This window comes from Solea senegalensis, linkage group LG18 (assembly GCF_019176455.1).
Source record: "Solea senegalensis isolate Sse05_10M linkage group LG18, IFAPA_SoseM_1, whole genome shotgun sequence".
In the NCBI taxonomy this organism is placed as follows: domain Eukaryota; kingdom Metazoa; phylum Chordata; class Actinopteri; order Pleuronectiformes; family Soleidae; genus Solea; species Solea senegalensis.
This window is the reverse complement of record NC_058041.1, coordinates 8,166,197-8,189,063: the sequence shown is the minus strand read 5'-3', so window position 1 is coordinate 8,189,063 and position 22,867 is coordinate 8,166,197. Positions and strand designations below refer to the sequence as shown.

General features: G+C 41.0%; 4 protein-coding genes across 12 annotated transcripts in view; 2 read left to right on the top strand and 2 right to left on the bottom strand.

The window, feature by feature from the left end:
* Positions 1–635: 635 nt before the first annotated feature.
* psme3 (proteasome activator subunit 3) lies at positions 636–4,212 on the top strand. The gene is made up of 10 exons (XM_044014203.1): positions 636–795; positions 1,517–1,549; positions 1,642–1,704; positions 1,863–1,967; positions 2,066–2,114; positions 2,349–2,467; positions 2,580–2,716; positions 2,854–2,908; positions 3,299–3,385; positions 3,485–4,212. The coding sequence occupies exons 1-10, from the start codon at positions 754–756 to the stop codon at positions 3,563–3,565; spliced, it is 771 nt and encodes a 256-aa protein (XP_043870138.1). The 5' UTR covers positions 636–753; the 3' UTR covers positions 3,566–4,212.
* A 1,992-nt stretch (positions 4,213–6,204) lies between these two features.
* On the bottom strand, positions 6,205–9,461 carry g6pc1a.1 (glucose-6-phosphatase catalytic subunit 1a, tandem duplicate 1). The gene is made up of 5 exons (XM_044014201.1): positions 8,406–9,461; positions 8,186–8,295; positions 7,688–7,793; positions 7,489–7,604; positions 6,205–6,999 (listed from the first exon to the last, which is right to left on the bottom strand). The coding sequence occupies exons 1-5, from the start codon at positions 8,621–8,623 to the stop codon at positions 6,497–6,499; spliced, it is 1,053 nt and encodes a 350-aa protein (XP_043870136.1). The 5' UTR covers positions 8,624–9,461; the 3' UTR covers positions 6,205–6,496.
* A 19-nt stretch (positions 9,462–9,480) lies between these two features.
* On the top strand, positions 9,481–12,382 carry g6pc1a.2 (glucose-6-phosphatase catalytic subunit 1a, tandem duplicate 2). The gene is made up of 5 exons (XM_044014200.1): positions 9,481–9,781; positions 9,877–9,986; positions 10,152–10,272; positions 10,605–10,720; positions 10,838–12,382. Exons 1-5 carry the CDS (start codon positions 9,549–9,551, stop codon positions 11,338–11,340), a joined length of 1,083 nt encoding a protein of 360 aa, XP_043870135.1. The 5' UTR covers positions 9,481–9,548; the 3' UTR covers positions 11,341–12,382.
* A 1,668-nt stretch (positions 12,383–14,050) lies between these two features.
* The window catches only part of LOC122759052 (ankyrin-3-like), an 86,532-nt gene continuing 77,715 nt past the window's right edge, over positions 14,051–22,867 (bottom strand). For all 9 annotated transcript variants that reach the window (XM_044013532.1, XM_044013534.1, XM_044013535.1 and 6 more), the window contains 7 exons: positions 20,121–20,805; positions 19,626–19,818; positions 18,947–19,036; positions 17,846–17,929; positions 17,379–17,645; positions 16,087–16,158; positions 14,051–15,525 (listed from right to left, as the gene is read on the bottom strand). In XM_044013532.1, the coding sequence (XP_043869467.1) occupies positions 16,111–16,158; positions 17,379–17,645; positions 17,846–17,929; positions 18,947–19,036; positions 19,626–19,818; positions 20,121–20,805 (1,367 nt within the window). In that variant the 3' untranslated portion in view covers positions 14,051–15,525; positions 16,087–16,110. The remainder of the gene's footprint in view (positions 15,526–16,086; positions 16,159–17,378; positions 17,646–17,845; positions 17,930–18,946; positions 19,037–19,625; positions 19,819–20,120; positions 20,806–22,867) is intronic.

The window sequence follows — 22,867 nt, the reverse complement described above, 5'->3', positions numbered from 1 at the left end:
AGAGTTAATATCTCCTTATTATGACTTCACATCTCATAATTATGATTTAGTATGTCATAATAATGAGATAAGACTTAGTATCTCATTAGTATGTTTCATATATCATAATTATGAGATAGTATATCATTATGACTTTGTATCTCATAATTATGACTAAGAGTGTCATTATTATGGGACAATACATCGTCATTATGAATTAATATCTCATAATTATGAGATGGTATTTCATTATTATGAATTAGTATCTCAAAATTATGGGATGCTATGACTTAACATACCATAATTATGAGATAATACGTCATAATTTCAAAATAGTATCTCATTATTATGACATAGCATGTCATAATTATGCGATATTATCTCATAGTAATGACTTAGAGTTATGAGCATCTCATAACTAACTACTTGGGTATGCATTATGTGGCAGGACGGGCTTCCATCTAATTCCCAATTTAACATTAATACAGTCTAAACTAAATTTAAAAAAGGAAAAAATAAAGTGGTTTGTTTGTACGTTTGGGTAAATTAAATGTAACTTTTTGAAGTCAACCTCACTAAACTTTTTGACCAACTATGACGACGTCCGTTTGCTGGAGAGTCGCGCATGTGCAGTGAAAACAGCGCATCATGTCGCGCGTTAACGTCGTCATCTCTAAGCTCACACAAGTGTGGCTGACAAGCATCAAGCCACACGTTTACAGGAGAAATTAATGCTGTTGGTACAATCGCCCTTTTCCTATTTAAACACATACGATGTCTTCACTCCTCAAGGTGGACAATGAAATCAAAACCAAGGTAAGGCTTGGTTCTCGGTAACCGCAAGTTGTGATTAAACGACGTGTTGTTGTTTTCATTCGCTCGCTAGCATGTTACCCACATTTTGTAGCATGATGTGAGCGGCTAATCGCGGCTAACCGGCCGGTTTCCCGCCTGTAACCGTTTATCTGTCATATCTCCCTACACGTACTGTGTCACACTGACATTAAGCAACATGGAGGATGAGGGAAAATCAATATGACAGAACGCCAAGTTAAAGGAATTGCTACTTTTGTGTTGACCACATGCCATAAAAGCAGGCCTTTAGCTGCCAATGTAGCTTCAGTCTACCGGCGTTAATGTACTATATTCAAAATCGTCTTTATCAGCTAATGTCATAGCAACTGTCAATCCATACACACACTTAAATATACAACTGAAGTCTGGATATATACACACAAACTAGTGTACTCATTAACCCAACATATATTATGGCTTACGTGCCTATGAAACTACACTAAAAATTACAACACATGTATACCACAAATTTAAGAGTGCCATTAAACTAATCATATAAGTAGGAAATATAATATATAATGTAATTCAAACAAATCATAGGAGCTGTTTCTCAAGAGAACCCTGTCTATAGAAATAAATGCGTAAATCGAAATTGGTTGTGGTCCAGTGGCTTCTAACCAAGTTTAGTTTGTCATGCTTTTGGCCACTCTGATATTTGGATTTTCATCTCATCTGTTTGCAGGTTGATGCTTTCAGGGAACGTATCACTGCAGAAGTAAGTATCGCCTATTTTGTACAAGGTGTTTTGTCTACTCCATTATATGTAATTATTCAAACAGTTAATTTAAATGTTTTCATCTCTCTCAGGCAGAGGATCTAGTTGCAAATTTTTTCCCAAAGAAGTTACTGGAACTTGATCAGTTTCTGAAGGTCAGTGGAATGTTGATTAGACAAAATTAACTGTTAGGGATGGGAATTGGTGTAGGTATTGGTCTGATGCTGACCGACAAATGTGTTGTTAACAGCTTCATAGTTGATAAATGGTCTAAAATTACTAATACGATATCGGACTAATATCGGTTTTTCAGGACCCAGTCATAAACATCGTTGAGCTGAAGGAGATTCACTCAGAGATAAAGCTGACTGTGCCAGACCCCATCTTGTTGTCAAACCTGCATGACGGACTCGATGCGGTGAGGCTTCACATTCAAGGTTAACTAAATCCCCATGTGTCACACTGTAATTGTAATGTACGAAATGGTGCCTGACACTGTTTTTATTTGTTGTATAGCAAAATGCCAAAAAGAGGAAACTCGAGGATGGAGGTGGGGAGGACACGGGTGAGTATGGAACTATTATGTAGGTTAAACGGATGTAAAGCAGTGGAAAACTGTTCGCTTGACATAGCAAACTGTATACACAAACACAATTATAATCAAATTGCAAAGTCAAAATCAAAATCGTGAATTTTAAATCCGCCCTTTCATTGAAGACTGCATACCAAGTTAATTATTCTCTAGCTCTGATATGTTTTGATTTAAGTTCCTTTCTACCTCTCTGTCTTCGTATTCCAGTGACCGGCACCAAGGTCTTCGTCATGCCTGGCGGAATGATGAAGAGCAACGGAATCCTTGTAGATCTGATTGAAAAGGTCAAGCCAGAGATTAGGACACTCATAGAGAAATGTAACACGGTAAGTAATGTCTTCAACCATGGACAAAGCTCCTGCATCAGCCATTCATTTCAGTCATTTATTGCTTTAAGGATAAAGTGTAACTTCTAATCAGTCTTCTTTTCATCTGCAGGTCAAAATGTGGGTTCAGCTGCTCATCCCAAGGATAGAGGATGGCAACAACTTTGGTGTGTCGATCCAGGAGGAGACGGTCGCTGAACTCAGAACAGTTGAAGGGGAGGCAGCATCTTACCTCGACCAGATATCAAGGTTTTTAGAAATTCTTCTTACCCTGTATTTTTAAGTAATTAGAATTACTTATCAGCTGCATCTGAATCTGTTGGTTTATGTGTTGATTTGTAATTTACCCTTTTACATGAGTCAATATTTTCTGCCTCCACTTGTAGATACTACATCACAAGAGCAAAGTTGGTTTCTAAAATAGCAAAATATCCACATGTGGTAAGTAGAAACAAATGTGAAAAATACAGAATGCAGTGGGAGAAAAAAATTGGTCTTGAAAAAAGTCTTGTCGTTTAGTCAGGAGTGTACAAATATAAAACAAATTCACAATAATTTATCGTCATATACATAACAGTGCAACCTCGTGACCTGTAAAGAAATTCTCAGACACAGCGTCAACTCATCTTAGCATGAAAATAGATATAAAAATGAGGACACACAGTTCAGCAATGGTTAAATAATTGTTTTAGAGTAATAAGAAAAACACTTAATTTTACATAATACATAAGGCTGAGTAACAGTGCCCTCTGTAGGCCTAAATGGTAATTAGTTAAGGTGGGTCTGAGCTGTTTTGTTTTTATCAGTTTTCACATGTAGATTTGTTTTTAGGAGGACTATCGGCGCACGGTGACCGAGATCGACGAGAAGGAATACATCAGTCTTAAGATCATAGTTTCGGAGCTCAGAAATCAATACGTACGTTGTCTTTATTCTTCATATTTTTATCCATTCAAGTTTTGCTCTATTTTGATGTGATTGTAACAAAATCCTTTCTTTTTTCTTTTTTCAATGAAGGTAACGTTACATGACATGATCCTGAAGAATATTGAGAAGATCAAAAGGCCTCGAAGCAGTAATGCTGATGCACTGTACTGATGATGATATAGCCATCAGTTCACCCTGCCCCACATCTGCCACAGCCCCTTCCCCCCCATCCACCTCATGCCTGTTGAGCTACAGTAGCCTGTCCCTGTTCCACAGGATTACAACTAGACATTCACCTACATCAACACAATCAATTTACCCCTGTATAAAAACATTGCTTCATTAGATGGACATTACACATTTATCGTCTTTTTTTTTTGTTTGTTTTGTTTTAATAGTAAAATATTTTTCTTGTTTTAAACCCTTTGAAGATAAAGATATCCTCCATGGGGAAAGGGATTACAAACAACAAAAAGCGCAATGTATTTTTTAATTTTAATTAAACGTTTTGTCCTTGGAACGTTGTGACATTGCTTCATTTATGGCTATTAAGAAATGATTTTAATGTTTGTTCGATGCCCACTGCTTCAGTAAATGTTAACTGTTACTTTTTTGGATGATTGTTTGCAGGAGATGCAACTCGAGAGCTGTTTTGATTTTCTCTGAACACTGTCTGTACGTTGCATAGTATAGGCATTACAAATATGGTGATTAAGCTGCTCATAGATCCACAGATTTAACGGTTTTCACTGAGGTCACCAAAGCATCACTTATGTTGAGGGATTGACTTTGTTGAATAAAAAATTTTTTGATAAATATTTTGAATATTTTGCCATTTGTGTGAAATAGAATATAAATAGACATGAATATCAGGGTTAGTGTATATATATCTATTTAGATATATAGATATAGATACGCAAACACAGATCCATATACTTTAGTCTTGCAGTTAAATAATAGTTCCGTAGCACTGCTCCAATTGGAAGCAATGTTTCCTCTTCACCTGCAGATGTCACTGTGACATCTACGCATCAATTGCTACTTTATCTAAAACAGACGGATGACTAAATTCACAAATGAAGATGCAAGCAAATCTATGATTCTTGTAAAATGTGCAATCCCCCAAAGACCCAAAGAAAGAGTAGCAAGAATGAGTCATCTGCAAACTTGGGGTGTGCTACAGTTTTTTTTACAGTGTTTATCTTATCATCCTTTCTATATCCACTTTATATCAGAGGATTTAAAAGGAGCACACCTAGCTTTCTTAGATTAGAAATGAAAAACACTTCTTAAAGTTGGATCACATGGAGAGGCCTAAAGGCCTTATTTTAAGTCACATTGGATAAAAGCGTCTGCTAAATGACATGTAATGTAAATGTGCAAAGGGACAATTTTGCTATATTTTCCATAATTCGAAGCAAATCTGATCTATTTATAGGCTAAATGTATATCAATAAGCAATATTTGCTAAATGTTTGTATAAATGTTGTGTATAAAAGATCATTACAGTAGCGTGAAAAGACGTGTAAGTGTACAAGTGTAGAAGTTTTACCAACAGAATAAAGTATCAAAAGTCTTTGATGCACAGAAAATAATATATTATTATATCATAATTGTGAGTCCTCGTTAGTATAGTGGACAGTATCTCCGCCTGCATGGAGTTTGCATGTTCTCCCCGTGTGTGCGTGGGTTCTCTCCGGGTTCTCCGGCTTCCTCCCACAGTCCAAAAATTGGACACTCTAAATTGACCATAGGAGTGAGTGTGAGAGTGAATGGTTGTTTGTCTCTATCTGTGTGGCCCTGCGATGGACTGGCGAACTGTCCAGGGTGTACCCCTCCTATCGCCCGATGTAGCTGAGATTGGTTGAGGATAAAGCGGTAGATGATGACTGACTGATCATTTAAATCTGGCTGATGTTTAAATCATAAGTAGCATTTTACTGCTCTATCTGGATTATCAACATGCAAATATAGCTTGTTACTGAACACATACTGAATTCTCGTAAACAAGGTTTTTGCTGTCGCGGGCCATTTTTGTGGCTGCTGTTTTCCCCCGATGGAATCACACTGATAAGATTAGCGTGGTACATCATAACAGAAAAACATCCAGTTTGAGCTTTCATAAATGTAAACCAACGTAAACAGCGCGGCGTTGCTCAATGTCTTTGACGTAGTTGTAGTGCCTGCTGTGATAAGCACAGGGAAAGGGTTCAGGGCCTCACGGAGATTACAAGGTTTGAAAGGAGACTTGGGAATCTCTCACAACCACGTTTGTTATGTCATCGAGCGGTCTCACATTTTGCTCTCACCTTGACCCTGCTGCGCTGCATGACAGCATCATTTCAGAATAACTCGGTTTTATTTTTATTTGTAAATTAGGACATTGTTGGGTTTTTTTCTCAATTCACCGAGATGAGTCATCTATAATGCGCAGTTCTACAGATCTCAGTACCATACATGCAAAAGAAAACAACACGTGTTGTCTGCAGCACTCTTTGCCCCTTGACCCTCCGCGTCTGTTTTTCGAAAGCTCAGAGCTGTGGTGAAAGGTGGTGTCACTCTGTGGGACGCCTGAGTGACAGGAGCATGCTCGGGTTAATGTTTAATAGTTGTTCCTTCCAGAGAATTAATCAGTTTCAGGCTGAGACATTCAGAGAAACCCTTGTACTTAAAAAAACCCCAAACACGACTCTTTCTTTTAATTTAAAGCAACCTTTTTTCTTTCTTTTTTTAAAAAATTATTATTGAAATTTGAATTACATTTAAATAACACATTTACATCATACTGTGTGTTTATTGTGTGTGGTAAAACATACAAACAAACAAGAAAAACATCTCCAGGTGAAAAATAACACATTTCTCAGTCAAGATGGTCATAATAATAGATAAAAAGGTATTTTTTATTAACACGAGTGGCTCTTTTATTTACCTTCTACTACAACATGGAAAGCTGAGTTAAGTATCTGGCATATGCAGACATTAAAGTGGTTTTCATCTTACCATCTAACTTCTGGTGAGCAACACTGAATACATATTCCAGACGTAATCCAGACCTGACACAATAACATCTGAGATAATGTCCAGAACGCCGTCTAAACCTTCTCACAAGTTCTTTTCTTCTTTCCCACCGTTGCACACTTTGCAGAGAGCCCACGGCACCAGAGTGGTTGGGATTAAAAGTGCAACTACACTCTTTCCAAAGGACAGTGTATAGAAAGTCCCGTGGTTTTCAGAGGAGAATGTCCATGTATTTAACAGCTGAAGCAGGAACAACGACAAAATAATGCATCCTAACTTGAAAGCAGCACTTGTTTTCTTGGTTCCTGCGTGAAATGGTGAGTGCAGGCCCAGGCCCAGACCGAACAGGGTGCCCATGTTACGCAGGAGGCTGGCAAAGGGCGTGCTGTCCATGTGGACCCACTCGGGCCTGATGCACCTCTTTTGGGCTTTCTCCAGGGTCCACAGCAGGTCCACACCCACAGATTTGAGCAAGAGGTAGAAGCCGATGGCGAAGGAGGTCAAGAATAGAGTGGTGAAGAAGTATGTTCTCATGCTGGCGCTGTAGATTCGTTTCTCCTTGGAGACGACCACAGCTACTGAAATGCCTGACACAAGAGAGGAGAGTCAAATGTGAAACCACATCTGTAAGTAAAAGTAGTAAATCATTCAAACAGCAGATTTTACTGAAGCAAAAGTACCTAACTGTCACTGTATATATTATATTTGTTGTATTTATTAATTTTCTCATAAATTAAGAGATAAAATTAAATATAATGTGAAGCAGAGTTGCCTAAAAAACCCTTTATTTTTATTATTATTATTATTATATTTTTAATATACGTAATAAGGCACAGTCAAACACAACCAAAATAAAACACTAACCGGTAACTTCACTGAAATATACAGGATAAAATACCCACATTACACACACTGATTTGACCCAGGTTAAGTTTTAAGTCCATATGGAAAGTATTGGTTTGTTTATACTGGAATAACAGCGTATTGGATTTCATGTCATACTTTCTGTCACTGAAAATGCACAAGATCGATCCGTCTCTTATATACAGATACAAATCTTGAACTACTAGACTAACCTGTAATGACTCCAGCAACAACCTGGTGTGGGAAGTGTGCAGCCATGTAGACCCTTGACATGCAGACCACCAGCTCCACCAGGCCAAACAGCATCCACAGGCTGATCTGCAGGAATCTGCCAGTGGACCATGATCATGAGCGCATCAGGAGGTTTCGAGACAACGGAAGAAAGAATGACTTCTACGAGCACACACTCACTTGTACAGTAAAGGGGGGCATCGATTCTCTCTTGCAATAGCGAGTAGCGCTGTTATCATCACAAACCAGACGCCAGCTGCCCCCATAGCATGACCTGAAGGACTTCCTGCAGGAACAGACATACTGAGTATGCTTAAAGTGAAGGTAGTACAATCTAAATGTAAGTCATATATGTAAAATGAAGAGTAAATATGACAGATTACCATTGCGATGAACCACCAGGCTGTAGCTATATTATTCCTATTAACCCTAATTCATTCTGGATTAATCTGATGATTATCTTATCAGGATCAAAATGCACGCACTAAACCATGACCGGGCAGGAGGTGTAATATAAAATTCAGCATCAGAATCAGCACCAAAGGCCAAAGGTTCTGTAGTTTATAAGCAACTTATCACATTTGAGATTCATCCAAGGGAAGTGCACCTAAGATTGTAGGTGTTACATCAGTTCACTGCACTGGCAATGCAAGTCTTCTCATTTCAACTGTCAAATACCTGGTCCAGTCTCACATGTGATGGGGAACTGCTGCAGAGGAGGGACTGATCCTCCTCCATAGAACTGTGTCTCATGAACCCACCAGTAGGGTCTCTCCCCAGAAAGAACCCTGCCAAGAAACCCAAAATCAAACAACTCGACCGGCTTCTCTTTATGTTTACTTATTGTCCTTTCATTTCTTTTTTGGGTGACCAGATTTGTCACGTTGGAATAGATTACCATTTCAGCACCAAGTTGAGCCAATCGCCGATGACAGCGACCCAGATGAGCCTGAGCGCCGTGTCCCTCCGCAGGTGAAACCACACTGGGAACAGCCAGAAGTACGCGGTGTGCAGATCGGCCACTGTGGACGCCAGATTAAACAAGCCCTCGTAGCTGCTGTATCTGCTCTGCAGATGGATCGCCAGCTCGACCCCCCAGCTCTGGAAAAGATCCATGGTATCACAGCCTCGAGCTCCGCCTGAGAGTGATGCTCCGAGTCTGCAGTGTTCGGTCTTTCTTGTTGGTTCGGTTGAGGCCAGGTTCAGTCCCCTCTGCTCAGCCACTGTGTGATCCCCATTGGACTTTACTCAAGGCCAGCAAATTTGTTTGCCTTTTGGGATAGTACAGACAGGTTCCGTAACCTTTACACCCCTGAGGCCTCCGAGTCCAAAATCCATCATTATGGAAATCAGAAAGTTCTTGTTTTTCTTTCATCAATCAATAATAAATAGTCCTGTTCCCACACTTTGTCCAACTGCTGATGAAATCATTTGATTTTGGTTCACAGTTGATCTTCCGTGACAGCCAACATCACGACTGAGTAGTAATGTGTGCTCGACCTACAACCTGCCAATGTCCTTTCTCTGTAGTATCACAAACTATCTACTCTCTCAATCCAAACCGAATAATTGAATCATTGGTCTCGTCACATGTTCCAGACAGAATGGCGTTTTCACCAAATCAAAAACAATTCTAAGAAAGGATTATTAAAGCACTGCATGGAACAAAATGGTTTTGGTTTTGATTTGCATCACTGTGGAATATATTCTATGTAGTTGTTTTAAGTAGGTCACAATTATACAAAAAAAACAACCCATTGATTTCTTTACACACAGTATGTTACTGAGAATGATACCAATTGACGTCTTGTTTTCCCGCTATCTTTTCCACTTGTTTGTGTGACAAAGCTTCCAAACTCTGTTTTATTGCATACTGTATGTGCAAGGTCCAAAGATCAGCCATGAGCATGCGTTTGGGTAGTGGGTCCCTCTGGTATAAAACCAACAGGCTGTGCTGCTGATAGCAACAGTCTCTTTCCTTTTTTTGTCTAAGTCACTAACTCTTCATCAGCCTGAGAGTTCTCCTCTGCTTCAGGCAAAGATGCTCGACGCCGTCATGGATGCCGTGCAAGGTTTTGGGGTGAGCAGCACCCACTACCTGCAGACCAACTACTCCAATGCCCAGGGCCTTTTCCTCTGGGTGTCCTGGGCAGCAGACCTCAGGAACACCTTCTTCATCTTCTTCCCACTTTGGTTTCACCTGCGGTCCTCAGTGGGCATCAAGCTCATCTGGGTGGCAGTGATCGGCGACTGGTTGAATTTGGTGTTTAAATGGTAAATGAAAGTAAACGATGTGACATTTTGAACAGTTTTCACTTTTTCCATACAGTGTAACTGAAGTGCATGTTCCTGTTTCTTGTGCTCCTCAGGATTCTATTTGGGGAAAGGCCGTACTGGTGGGTCCACGAGACACCGTATTATGCAAACACAGTCCCTCCTCACATTGAGCAGTATCCCATGACCTGCGAGACTGGGCCAGGTATGAAATGCCACCTTAATTTTTGGCTGGATTTGCCCATTTGCAAGCAAATAAAAGCTGCTTGTGTCCCTATGTACAATTTTGCAATGTAATAATAATAACATTTAAAAAGATAATTGAGTGAATTAGCCACTGACATCTACCTGCTCTGTTTGTTTTCTCCAGGCAGCCCCTCTGGACACGCTATGGGCGCCGCAGGTGTCTACTACACCCTGGTGACCTCCATCCTCATGGTCATGACCAGCAAGAAGAAACATGGAAGCAAGAAATCCACCAACGCCGAGTGGTGAGTGATTTTTTCAGTCTTCACAGAGAGAGAATGTACAAAAACCTAATATTGCTCCATTGTGAGGGTTGTTTACCATTTTCTACCACTCAAAGCTTATCTTCCGTGGACACATTATCTGTGCTGTGGTTGATCATTGACTCCTTGAAGTGTTGGATGGAAAGGGGTTTACATAAGAGTTGTTTTGACGTCCAGCTTGAGTGCTCATGATGAGCAAAGGACAACTGTGTTAACCGCAGTAGTGCCTGGATTGTCTTCGTTGGACGGAACAGTTTGCACGGCAGCGTTTTGCAACATCATTTACAAACGTGTTTAAATGTATGTTTCGACAGGTATATGAAGGCCGTTCTGTGGACGCTGTTTTGGGGAGTGCAGGTGTGCGTGTGTCTCTCCAGGGTCTTCATCGCTGCCCACTTTCCCCACCAGGTCATTGCTGGTGTCATCACAGGTCAGTGTGGACATGTTTTCATTCATAGTTTCATTGGACGAGGAAATAACACATTAGAGTAAGTGTTAAGCATAGTTGCAGGAGTCAAAGTTGACCTGGGACTTGCTTTGTCCTAAGGTATGATCGTCGCTGAGGCCTTCAACAGAACACAGTGGATCTACGGCGCCAGCATGAGGCAATACTTCTACACCACGCTCTTCTTGACTTCGTTCGCCGTCGGCTTCTACCTCCTGCTCAAGGCGGTGGGTGTGGACCTGCTGTGGACCCTGGACAAAGCTCAGAAGTGGTGCATCAGGCCCGAGTGGGTCCACCTGGACAGCACGCCCTTCGCCAGCCTCCTGCGCAACATGGGCACCCTTTTCGGTCTGGGCCTGGGCCTGCACTCGCCGCTCTACACCGAGACCAAAAAGAGCAGCAGCAGGTTGGTCACAGCAGGATGCGTCATCAGCTCTCTGCTCCTGCTGCACTTGTTCGACTCCTTCAAGCCTCCCACCCACACCGCAGTCCTCTTCTACCTGCTGTCCTTCTGCAAGAGTGCCACCGTGCCTCTGGTCACCGTCAGCATCATCCCCTACTGTGTGAACGGAGCTCTGTGCCTGCAAAACAAAAAGGGAGTTTGAGCGAGGAACTTTTGATTGGAGAGACTTATGAAAGTGTAGTTTCTTCCAGGTCATGTTTTCATCATTTATGAGATCCTCAGAAGAAGAGCGGAAGAGATCAATTGGAAATGGTCACCGGTGCCATTTGGACACTGAACTCTGTGAGCAAGTGTGACCACGAGCGAAGACGCTATCCAGGTCACCCAGCATCACCTCCAAAGATCTACTTTCAAATTAGAAAAAATATTACGATTGCAGTTGTTTCAGAGCCCGGGAAAAAGGACAAGCGATGAACACATGAGTGTAAATAAGTGACTTCTTACCTGCAGTTTGTTGTGCTGAACCTCAGTTTGAGGGCAATGAAACACTCACAACATTGTCGCTATTGCAAGTGTAAAAAAATGATATATTTCTAATGTTAGAGAAAATATTTTTTTGAAATGTGTTTGTGAGTATTTTTTAATAAAATATTATAAATTACGATGTTCATTTTTCACCACATTTATTTGGCCATTATTGAGAATTGAAGTATTATAGTAAGGGCACTTTTTCTTTTCAAACAGAGACATTTATAAATCAAAATGAACACATAAAGAGATAAACTGATACAATACAAAGGACAATGACAATGAATTTACACCATTTATTCCATTTCAACATTATACACTACCTGAAATGGTGGTAACTGGATCATGTACGGTTGAGCCTGAATTTGAGGTCCAACTGGAAAAACTAGAGAACCGGGAGAAAACCCACGCACCCACGGGGAAGAACATGGAAACTCCATGCTGGGGTATCCTTCCTTTTACGTCTAAGACTACATTAATATGTTAAGAATCTACACAATCACATAGTAAGCTATGCATCTTTATGAATATTACCATAATGTCCAATATATAAAGCTGTAAAGTAATAATGACTCCACATGTTTTGAACCAATTTTTAGTAGTAAGTAATAAATCATCACATAAATGCACTTTACTGTGTTTGGAAGTACCATGTTTTCCTCTGAAAATAAATGCATACAGTTTTAAATGAACATATAATAAATGTACTTTATATAGCCCTAAAGATACTTCAATGTTTCCAAACACTGCAATAATATACATTTAACACTAACAATCATCACATTACCATAGCTTTGTGCAGTGCACATGTAACTAGTTACATTTTACTCAAGTTAATAAATAAAAGTAGGGCTGTAAGCAGCACTGAATGGGCCCCCACATCCCACAATGAGAAGGGCCACCAATAATGTGTTAGGTCAGAGTAAAGCAAATATGGACCACACTCTGACAGCTTCATGTAAATTAAACAATGCTTGTTACTGAAGGCGTAACATTGAGAGCTGCTGCATGATGCTCCTGCAAACATACATTTATTTACAGTCATAGTTGCCGCAGTAACCCGTACTGCTACAGATCAAAGGAAGGCGAGGGTGGTGTCTGTCTGTCTGTCTGTCTGCCGAGCGGCTAGTGGGAACACAAAATGTGTTGCTAATTAGAATTCCTTCAAAAATGAATTTGCCCGAAAACGACTTTTCATTCATGGCAGGACCGTCATAAATGTGCTCAAAAAAGTGAGCGAAAGAAAATAAAAATAAAAGAATCATTATCCACATTTAAATAGACTAAACATTTGAAAAAAAACAATGCTACAGACTGGGAAAACAGTTGCACGTAGAGTTTCGCTTGACCCCATGTTATATTTGTTTTTTCAAGACTAAAATCATTAACTTTCTCGAGCAGTGGCCTTTGGCCCGATTAACGGTGATGACACAGATCTACTGACGTCATACGACTGCCTGTCTGTGTGTCAGTCGGTGCGCACGAGGCCAGCGGCACGAGCTGAACATTCAATATTTGTCAGTCTGAGTTGCTGCCGAACGCACACACGACTGACAAATGACTTCTCGAAATGGTTCGTATGTCGCTGAATGTGTTCGTCTCCACTGTCCTACACGGATATGCTGTTTCTCTTCACTATGTGGAAGTAACAATAAAAACCCACTTGACTTCACTTGACTATGTTCATGGGAACTCAAAGCAAGCTTTTTGGTAAACACGTTGGTAAACACACAATCAGCGATATCCAAGCACTTATCTAATTAATGTATACATCACTGTAATAACTCTATCACTATAACTGACTGAGTGACTCACAAACTAACTAATAAATACTATTTGTTAATCTCTAAATTGCTGATCCTGCAGTAAAAGTAAAAGTAGGACATGTGAGCTTCACCACATTTTGGCAACAATGCAAATACCCTCGACACTAAACTAAAAAGAAACAATTTTCTTGCAGAGACTTTCCACTGCTTGTGTGTTTCTGTTTGTCCATGTAAAAGCATTTGGTTTTAAGTTAAGTATGAATTATCAGTATCGGGTCCAATGCTGCTCTCGTGTCCTCGTATTTGTATTTGTAACACTACTATGACGCTGCTGCACCTGTTACCACATCGAGTGAGGTGAGGTAATGCAGTGATCTTCTTGATTACCCTTCCCTACTCCCTCAGTGGAAAGGGAACTTGGCTTGTAACCGGACGGTTGCTGGTTCAAGTCCCCACCAGGTCAAAGGGCTGGGGTACCAGACATTGAGGATGGGTTGAGTGCAGAGAAAGAATTTCCCTAAGTCGTTAATAAAATATAAGGAAAACTGCTTCTGATGAGGCTCGTCTTGGTACAAAGGAACAAAAAGAGTCAGTGGAGAAACCAGACTGACACAGACGTGTAGTTTAAACTCATTGTTTATTTTTCTGCTTAAATAATGACTTGGATCATCCAGTGTAAGCTATGTTGTCTCGTCATACTTGTCGGTACCAGATTTATCATCAACAATGTAGTCGTGGGGAAGCTTTGTATGAAAAAAAGAAAAAAAGCAAAAAAGAAGAAAAGGACTGACATCATGAGAACAGAAAACCCGAGTTTCAACGTGTGATCAATACTGTTTGATTCTCATGATTTTTAGATGTTAGCAGAAGGGTACCAGTCTCTAGAACCTGTGTTCTAATGTGAATATAACCAATTCAATTAAATAAAGACAAAAACCAGAGAACCGTCAATAAAAACAGTCCCCGTTTTAAAACCACAGCAGAACTAAAAGCCTAAACTTATACTTCTAGTAGGCGAGATGGATGTACAGACAGACAGGCGTTATGTGATGCCACACACAAAAAGAGCTGCTAGTATGGAGATAATGCAATCTACAGGTTACATTCAAGGGCACTCGTTTAAGTGTACGAATGAAGCTCCGCGATCTCGCCTCTTGAGTTTGTATTGTAAAAAAATAAAAACATTAATAGGTGACAGAGTTTTCGGTTATTATGAGTGCTCACACAGACCGGCGCGTCATCAAAGCCCCGTTAATCGCATTACAGTGCTTTGAATTAGGAGAAACGGAAACGGAAGCGTTGAAATAAAGTGACACACATGCAGCCAAACATCGTGTCTCTGAAGACAGTGTTCCACAGACAGAGCGGAAATAGTTGTTGGCTTTAGAGAAATGTCCTATTTTCTTGAAAATCAAGCGTTTTCTTTCTCGTTCACGTAGAGAGTTTTTGTTCCTTTCAGGGAAGAGCACGTCAGGTCGCACACTCATGGCCGCTCCAACAACCTCTCGATACAGATGCGCCAACTCTGCAAAGCTTCATCAACTCAAAATCAGTGCATAAACAATCTGTGAAGTTACTGATTTTCTTTTCTTTTTTTTTTTTAAGATTTTTATACAATGTAATTTATGTACAACAAAATCACCCATTTACTATTATATTTCATTTTTTAAAAAAGAACCACATGGTGCGCCCAGATACTGTCAACCCAGGAGGAAAAAAAATAGACCATGTAAGGCGAGAGTCTGAGAGAGAGTGAATCACTTGTCTTCCTTTTCTTTTCTTTTTTTATTTGTCAACACTCTCGTTGTCTTTCGTGTGTGCCGTCTTTGGTCACAGAACCAAAGAAAGAACAAACGTTTTCCAGCTTGCATCCGTGCGTGTCCTCCCGACAGTGAGTGTATTTGGTGACATGCTCATGCGAAATAAAAAATAAAGCGACTCGTGTTGTGCCAACTCACTGAAAACCATGCTCTGTTAAGTGAAAGCGACATGTTTTGGCTGATGGACGAGGCCTTGTTGTTTTCTCCAGTCTCGGCTGCAGTCCGTTTTTCCTCCCAGGGTGTGAGTTGTGTCGCAGATGGACATCAGTGGACCTGCGGGGAGTAAACATTACACACGTGTTACAACCTGACATGCTGCAAATTCAGATGAGTAATATTTAAGGTATAAATAAGATGATTATTTGACTTGTTAGTGCTAATGGGGAAGATTCTCAAATGTGACAATTGACAGTATCTTGAATTTCCACAATTTTTTGCCATTAATAAAGAGCTGTGGAAGATGTAAATGGCATTTCACCTATTTTCTCACATTATTACCATTTTTTTCTTATAGATAAGAATACTACAATGCTACAGATTTCACCAAATGTAAGTTAAGACTTTTCAAAGACATTTTAATACCACACAGAGTACGTTCACGTGTAAAAGACATCAGAAAACCAGAGTGAATAACGACAATTATTAGCGGAGATTATTAGTTCATAAATAATTAATCATGCATTATGAGAGTGGTATTAAACTTTCTGTACAGCTCACAGCAAAAACGTAACGGACAATTCAAAAAGCATGAATCACTTCTCTACATTGGCTTTAAAGATGAGTTACCTATTGATCGATGAACACATGAATAACAAAGTGTCGTTAACCTCTTACCAGGTTCAGTTTGGGGCGTCACTGTTACGACTGACCCTTCTTCCCGTGTTTCTTGCTGGAGCCATTTCCAGACTGACGAGAGAGATCGAAGGAAGCGGTGAAGTTCGTGAGGTGAGGTGAGAAGAGACAGGAAGAAAGAAAGGAGAAAAAAAAGAAGTGTTATTCGTGTGCTCGGGGCTAAACGCGACCCGTGTGTGTGTGTTAGTGAAGCAGAGTTCGGCTCGGCTATGGCACATCTGAAGATCACAGGCAACATGCTGGAAGAGAGATGAGTTTAAATCCACGGACAATTACTACAGAAAATCACACATGCTCGCATCAATATCTGTTAAAAGAGAGGGGTTTTTCTATATTAGCCACAGTTGTAATGTTAGTAGTTCTCAAGGTGGGTTGGTGTAGTAATACATGTACAGAGAAAACACGCAGCACACGACAACCAGAGTACGAGGCCTCTGCAAAGATCTCTGCAAAGACTCTGCTACTCCATTACACAGCACTTCACAAACTGCAACTCATTCATTCACATTAGACACAGCAAACAGCTCAGACCACTGCCGACGTCAGACTGCACAAGGTCAGCACCTGATCCACTCAGGGTTTAACTCAGGGTTGTTTTATTTATCAATAAATCCTTAATAACTTAACTCCGGCATAATATCAATCAAGAGGAGAGAGCGCCACATCTGCACCTAATCTAAGCTCTGTTTGCAGCCTTATAACTAAATCACAGACCGGGTTCCATCTACTCTGCATATACAGTGGAAGGAACTCCAGCTACTCCTGCACCGGCAACAACTTCCTATGGCTGCAAAACAACCTAAAAAAAAGAAGAACAATCTAAAAGAGTCAATTAAATAAAACTGGCAAAAAGTTTCAGAAATGATGAAACGAAAAAAAGATTAGTTTTTGCATAGTCAGTGTAAAAAAATAGTAGTTTAGCATACTGTGGATAAAACTATTGATCTTACCTACTGCAGCTTTAATTATTGTTGATTTATGTCCAAATGTCTGGACATGGAAACTAAATGTACAATATTGACCACTATTTCCATGATTGTATTAGAAGTTGGTGCATTTAAATAATCACCAATCAGGTTGAATCAGGAATAAACTGAGCCAAGCTGATTTCCACTTATTCTAAGTGAAAATGACAAAGGAAATATCTTTTGACTAAAACCAACGGAGTGAGCTAGACGTGGCTAAAAGGTACAATTTCAGGTTCATGCAGACGTACAGTATGAGTGTCATGTTAGCTCAGCTGACTAAGTTACACGGCTGGTTTTAACGCCAACCTCTGTTTTCCCACTCTGGGCTCCATCTCCAGACTTGTCAGCCTTGTGACCCTGTCGGGAGCGCTTGCCCCGTTTCTTGCCCTTCCCCCCCGTGGCTCCTCCTGATGCTGTTGCTGTTGCTGTTGCTGTTGCTGCTGCTCCTGTGGAAGAAGCAGCATGTGCGCCACCTGTTGCTACACCACCACCACCAACACCAACACCAGCTTCGCCTTCACATTCCCCTCTTTCCTCTGAGTTGACCACGCGGCGCACCACCTTTCTGATCACCTGTAGGGGGCAGAGGCATGTCAGGGGGCAGGAGGAGGAGCATTTTTGTGAGGAAAAAGGTAGAAGGAAGGAAAGGAAGTGTACAGTATGTGTGTATGCCTGACAGTATCCTGGTGTCCATTTAAAACAGTATTCTGTGTGTGTAAGTGGTAGGATGAGGATGCAACAGGTGAAGGTGGAGAGAGGGTGAGGATGGTTACTTTTCTGGTGACCAGATTCCCGTCTTCATCTGTGAACTGCTCCTCCGTCACAGACTCTCCAGGAATGTTTTTGGCCTCCTCTCCCTGTGGTGTTTAGGATTGTTGGAGTGGAAGGATGGATGTGGGCGAGGGTGCAGGTTAGGAGAAGTTAAAGACATTAGTTTTTAGGTTATTTCCCGCTATTACAATGTAGGAAAACATAAACCAAACTGCACCATCACTAATAGGCAAAGGTTGAGATGGACAAAATGAAAACATATCAAGTGCATCAATTTAAAATAAATGTAAAACTTTCTACACAACCTTAACAGCTCATTCAGAAACACTTAAGACCTTACACATGTTAAATACGACCAGTTCAGAACTGAGGCTCAATTTACACAGAGACGGAACATCTGTATTTTCAAAGCTGCAACAATTCTGCCATGTTCTGGACACACAATTCATTAGATTCATCGGATTCATTCATACATTCTAGAAAGAGCTTCACTGTCTTTCAGTAAAGGACATTTATTAGACATACGTTCAACAGCTGGGCTCTAATGAACGCCTCCTGTTATCACATGCCTAACAGATCTTCTGCACCTGTGAAAATTCAGCCTCAGTGTTACGTTCACACATGTCATTCTACGGTTAATTCTCCACCAGCAACAAGCGAGTGAGTAGCACTTCACGCCACAGCAACAAACACACACCTACGCAAATATACGCTGGTTTCTGTTCAAATGTACCAGACGGGGAAGACGTGAGGACGAAAACCAAGTCAGAAACCAAATTAGAATTAGTTTAATAAATTAAGTGTCTTTGTACGACATCATTTATTCACCATTGCTTTGTAACATATGGGTTTTAATCTACATATACATTTTCTTTACACCCAAAAATTATTATTCTTAATATTAAGAACTCAATAGAACGGTAGTAGATTCTCAAAAACCCACAAAGGACACAAACACACACTCACACTGTCTCTCTAAAACACACACAAGCTGACAAACGGAGTTAATCGTTCCGTTCACCTCTGTGACTCACTCTTCGTCACTGAGCCACAGAGTTCAGGCAAGAGCACACTGCACACACCGTCTGCAGCTCTCCACACACCTTGAGTATGACCCGTCTGCGGTACACCCTGGTGGTGACTGTGGTCTCCTCGTCGGAGTCAGACTCCGACTCCTCGGCTCTAACGCTCTCCTGACGAAGACAGCCCAGTGACAGTGGAAGAATCAGTGACCCCCCCGGTGTGTTAGTGAGTGCGTAAATGTGTCAGTTAAACACTGTGGTCGGATCCTTAAAATTGAATTTGCGTGATTTAAGTGAGTGCAGCACAGGTCCGGGTTCCATGGCTGTGCTTTGAATCGTTAACATATGAGACATTTCACTGAAAGCAAACGTTTACAACACCTATTGACAACATTATCGCTCTTTATGTTTAGGCATGTAAAAATTGGACATAGTACGTCCAGAAACATTTACTGTATTGCCACCAGGGAACTCAATTTGAATGGAAGTCTATGGGAAAATGTGTTATAACGTTTTGTTCTGAGGAGTTTCAGGTCGTCAAAAGCACATGATGACACATTTGTACATTATGTCCCCAATTAGAGGACAATAGAGGATGTCACATATGAGTGGACACCAGTGAGATTGACAGCTGGTATCGTCCAATAGGTGCAGAACAATATTTGTTCTGCAAATGAAGGACTCTGTCCACTTTTATGTACAGTCCATATGCAAGGATTGAAAAGGGTAAGAGAATCCATCTATAATTGTAGACTCTGACCTGGACTTTGTGTTGGGACCTGTCCACTCTCTCCTCATGTCCTCTACTTGGTCCTGGGGAACTGCTGTCCTCCTGAGATTCCTTCCTCTTGGCGTCCTTTTCCTTCCTCTCCCTGGCCGCCTGAGTTTGTCCTCCGTTCCGTCCGTTCGACCGAGTCGGCGGCTGCTCTAGTGAATCGGCAAGACTTTCAGGGCTGGGGGTGGAAAACAAAGTGGCGTTGGCAGTGAATGGAAGTGTGTGAACCGTAAAGAGGTAGACAGAGCTGCAACTATTGACTGTGATCATTAAAACTCGAGAATCATGTTGTCATTTTTGATTTGTGGACAAAACAAGACATTTGACTGAGAACATCGTCGTTTTAAAGGCTGACCAACACGGATCAACATTTTGCAACATGTTCTGACATTTTATGGACCAAGCAACAACCAACAGACGAATCAACGATGAAAATAATCATTAGTTGCAGCTCTACTGGTATTAAAAAAGAAACCCTACCTGCCCTCCTCGTTGAAGGCCGCTGCAGACGACTCTACGATCTCATCAGACATCTCACTTCTCCAACCTGGAACTGAACACACAGCCTTTTCTGCTTGCCGTACTTGTTCCAGGATAGAATTCACCCTCTCCTCTGTCATCTCATCGTCATCCAAACCTCCCTCCAGCTTTATATCCTCCAGCAGACGCTGCAGCTTCTCCTGGGTCATCTCCTCCTCCTCTTCTTCCTCCTCTTTATCCTGCCTCCCATTTCCTTGACCAATTTGTGAGGCAGAAAACTCTTGGTGACATTCCTCCAAAATAATATCACCCCCCGCCTTCATGTCTTCTGTCCCCTTTCCAGAGCTCTGTACCGCGTGTCTGTCATTATCTGCCGTCTCATAGGAGAACAGCCCTGGCTTTGCTTCAGCTCCTTCTCTGGTGGTCAGAGCTGTGTCTTCTTCCACAGTAATGGGGGCCTCTGGGGCAAAAAAGGCTTGGCCTGGGGCGACTGTGAGGGGCTTGCTGTTGGGAGTACTGGTGGTCTGTGAGAGAGTGAGGTCACTAGGTCTACTAAGTGTGGTCTTGCTAGGGGAATCTAAGCTACCTTCGCCCTCACTAAAGAAGTCGTCTGAGCGCAGCGGCGTGGGGGGCTCATAGTTCAGGTCTGTGGGGGTTTGCAGCTCCAGATCTATATTGTGGTACCCTGGATGGATGGCAGGAGTAAAGGATTAGAGGGTAAGGGGGTCAAAAAAGGGGAGAGGAAGAAAAACAAAAGAAGAAGGCGAGGAAAAAGGGAGGAGGGGAGTGGTGGAGGTGATGAAATGAGAAACACTTGGAACATCTAAAGGTGGCATTTGTTCAAAAGTCACACAAGCCCAATTCCACTTTGAAGTGGCATTTGTTCTTTAGTGTTTTTTTTTGTGGCAACATGGGAGCTTTGTGAAATGAAATAATACTGTAGTTGCCCGGTTACACATCCTGGAGACACTTAGCAACACATTCACTTGGCTTTGTACGTTGTTTCCACAATTTCAATAGTTATTCTCCTTTAATTTCTGTTTTTCCCAACTTGAAATATGTGGCTCTTAAGCAGATAAAAGCTCTCATTATGTAAATCAGCGTATTCTTTTATTAGTTTATTTATTTATTCATCCATCCATCTCTTTATTGTTTGGAAACAACATGTGGATCTTTTTAAGTACTGGTTTATAAGTGCTTTTTTCAATTATAATCAAGAATACACATCTGCAGATGTAGATCAGAACAAACTTGCTAAAATATGTGGCTCTTTCGAGCTTATTATTCAGAGGATTTGTCACTGTGATCGACCTGTTTCACATATAAGAAAAAAGCTGTGACGAAGTCTGTGTGTGACACATGCACAGCATCAGCATCTAAAAGCCAAAAGAGAGCGAATAATGACCTTGCATTCATTAGAGGGCCAGAAGCACACCTTTTAAATAATGCTAATGTTGCTTCATGTCTGTCGGGTGTGTAATTATTAAACCGTTTGCTCATCCATTAACAGTATTCAATGTGGCATTGGTAGCTTCTTCTCGTTCTTCTTCTTCTTCCACTGCCCATGCAGTGCAAATCAAATAACAGTGGTGGAAGGTTATTTTCCACATGGGAACTTGTATGTGACTCCTGAACCATCATCCCAGAAAAGACACATGACAACATCACAAAGAGATGGAAACAGAAAAAAACGCACCAGGCAGAATAGAAAATATAAAATATAAAATAGAAACTTCACATCCTGTATATGCTGTATTTAAATATACTTTACGCTACACAGAGCTACTGAGGTTCCTTCCATACAGTAAATTAAAATCTGGGCAAATTCAGCTTATTGGCTCAGTCATTACTGTGATGAAGGAGCAAAAGCTTGAGCAGAATCAAGGTAGGTTAGTTGTGTTGGTTTAAACAGGGGAGGGGAGAGTTGAAGGAAGGAGGAGAAAGGGGGGAACAGTGACAGGAGAAGGTGAGGAGATGGAAAAGGGGGAGACAACATACAACAAGAGAGGGGAAATGGGGAGATGTAAGGCAGGCAGAAAAGAGAGGAGGGTGGAGAATGAGCAGAGGAAGTGGGCAACAAAAGGGAAGTGAAAAAGTGAGGGAGGACAGGAGCGACGGGCAGGATGTAAACTGGACAAGTAGAGGGGGGAGACGGGTAGAGAAAGACAGAGGAGGAAGGAGGAGTAACAGGGGGAAAGGTAAAAGAAGGAGGTGATATGACTGAAATTAAAAGGGAGGAAAGGAAGAGGTGACGGCGGTGCAGGTGGGAGAGTTCTGAGAAGTGTTGGAGCTATTTTAGTTATCGAAAAAAACCAAAAAAAAACAACAAGTGCTAGACAAGACTTGGATGAAAAGACAAAGACAACTTTTAAAAGAGACAATGAAGTGGAAACGTGATTGGTAAAGCTGCAGAAGCAAAGATATCGCACGCCGCTTACATCAGGTGAGAAGCAAGAATAGGCTTCCTAGCCAGGAGCAATAGAGCTGATTAAAAATAGTAAATGTATGTTCTGGATTTGTCTTGGGTGTGGTCGAAATGTTTGCTCTTTTTCCACCAGTTACTTTTCATTCTTATGGTCCGTTCTCTTGAAAGAAAAAGAAAAATTCAAAAATGAGGTGGAGGAGTGTCTTTTTTGCCGCATTTGAAAACAATTTCCAATTGACACAAAGGCGAGACTTTTAAAACTGTGTTTCTTAGTTTTACAAGAAAAAAAGGTGAAAACTGGTCAGTTTGATAAATGTAAATC

Bases quoted from the DNA above. Each gene is read 5' to 3' on its own strand.
- psme3 (XM_044014203.1), top strand. From the start codon at position 754: ATGTCTTCACTCCTCAAGGTGGACAATGAAATCAAAACCAAG. The intron at 796-1,516 runs GTAAGGCTTGGT...ATCTGTTTGCAG, and splicing joins ACAATGAAATCAAAACCAAG to GTTGATGCTTTCAGGGAACG. The intron at 1,550-1,641 runs GTAAGTATCGCC...CATCTCTCTCAG, and splicing joins GGGAACGTATCACTGCAGAA to GCAGAGGATCTAGTTGCAAA.
- g6pc1a.1 (XM_044014201.1), bottom strand. From the start codon at position 8,623: ATGGATCTTTTCCAGAGCTGGGGGGTCGAGCTGGCGATCCATCTGCAG. The intron at 7,794-8,185 runs GTATTTGACAGT...CTGTTCCTGCAG, and splicing joins CACATGTGAGACTGGACCAG to GAAGTCCTTCAGGTCATGCT. The intron at 7,000-7,488 runs GTTAGTCTAGTA...CTCTTGTGTCAG, and splicing joins TGTTGCTGGAGTCATTACAG to GCATTTCAGTAGCTGTGGTC.
- g6pc1a.2 (XM_044014200.1), top strand. From the start codon at position 9,549: ATGCTCGACGCCGTCATGGATGCCGTGCAAGGTTTTGGGGTGAGCAGC. The intron at 9,782-9,876 runs GTAAATGAAAGT...TGTGCTCCTCAG, and splicing joins TTGAATTTGGTGTTTAAATG to GATTCTATTTGGGGAAAGGC. The intron at 9,987-10,151 runs GTATGAAATGCC...TGTTTTCTCCAG, and splicing joins GACCTGCGAGACTGGGCCAG to GCAGCCCCTCTGGACACGCT.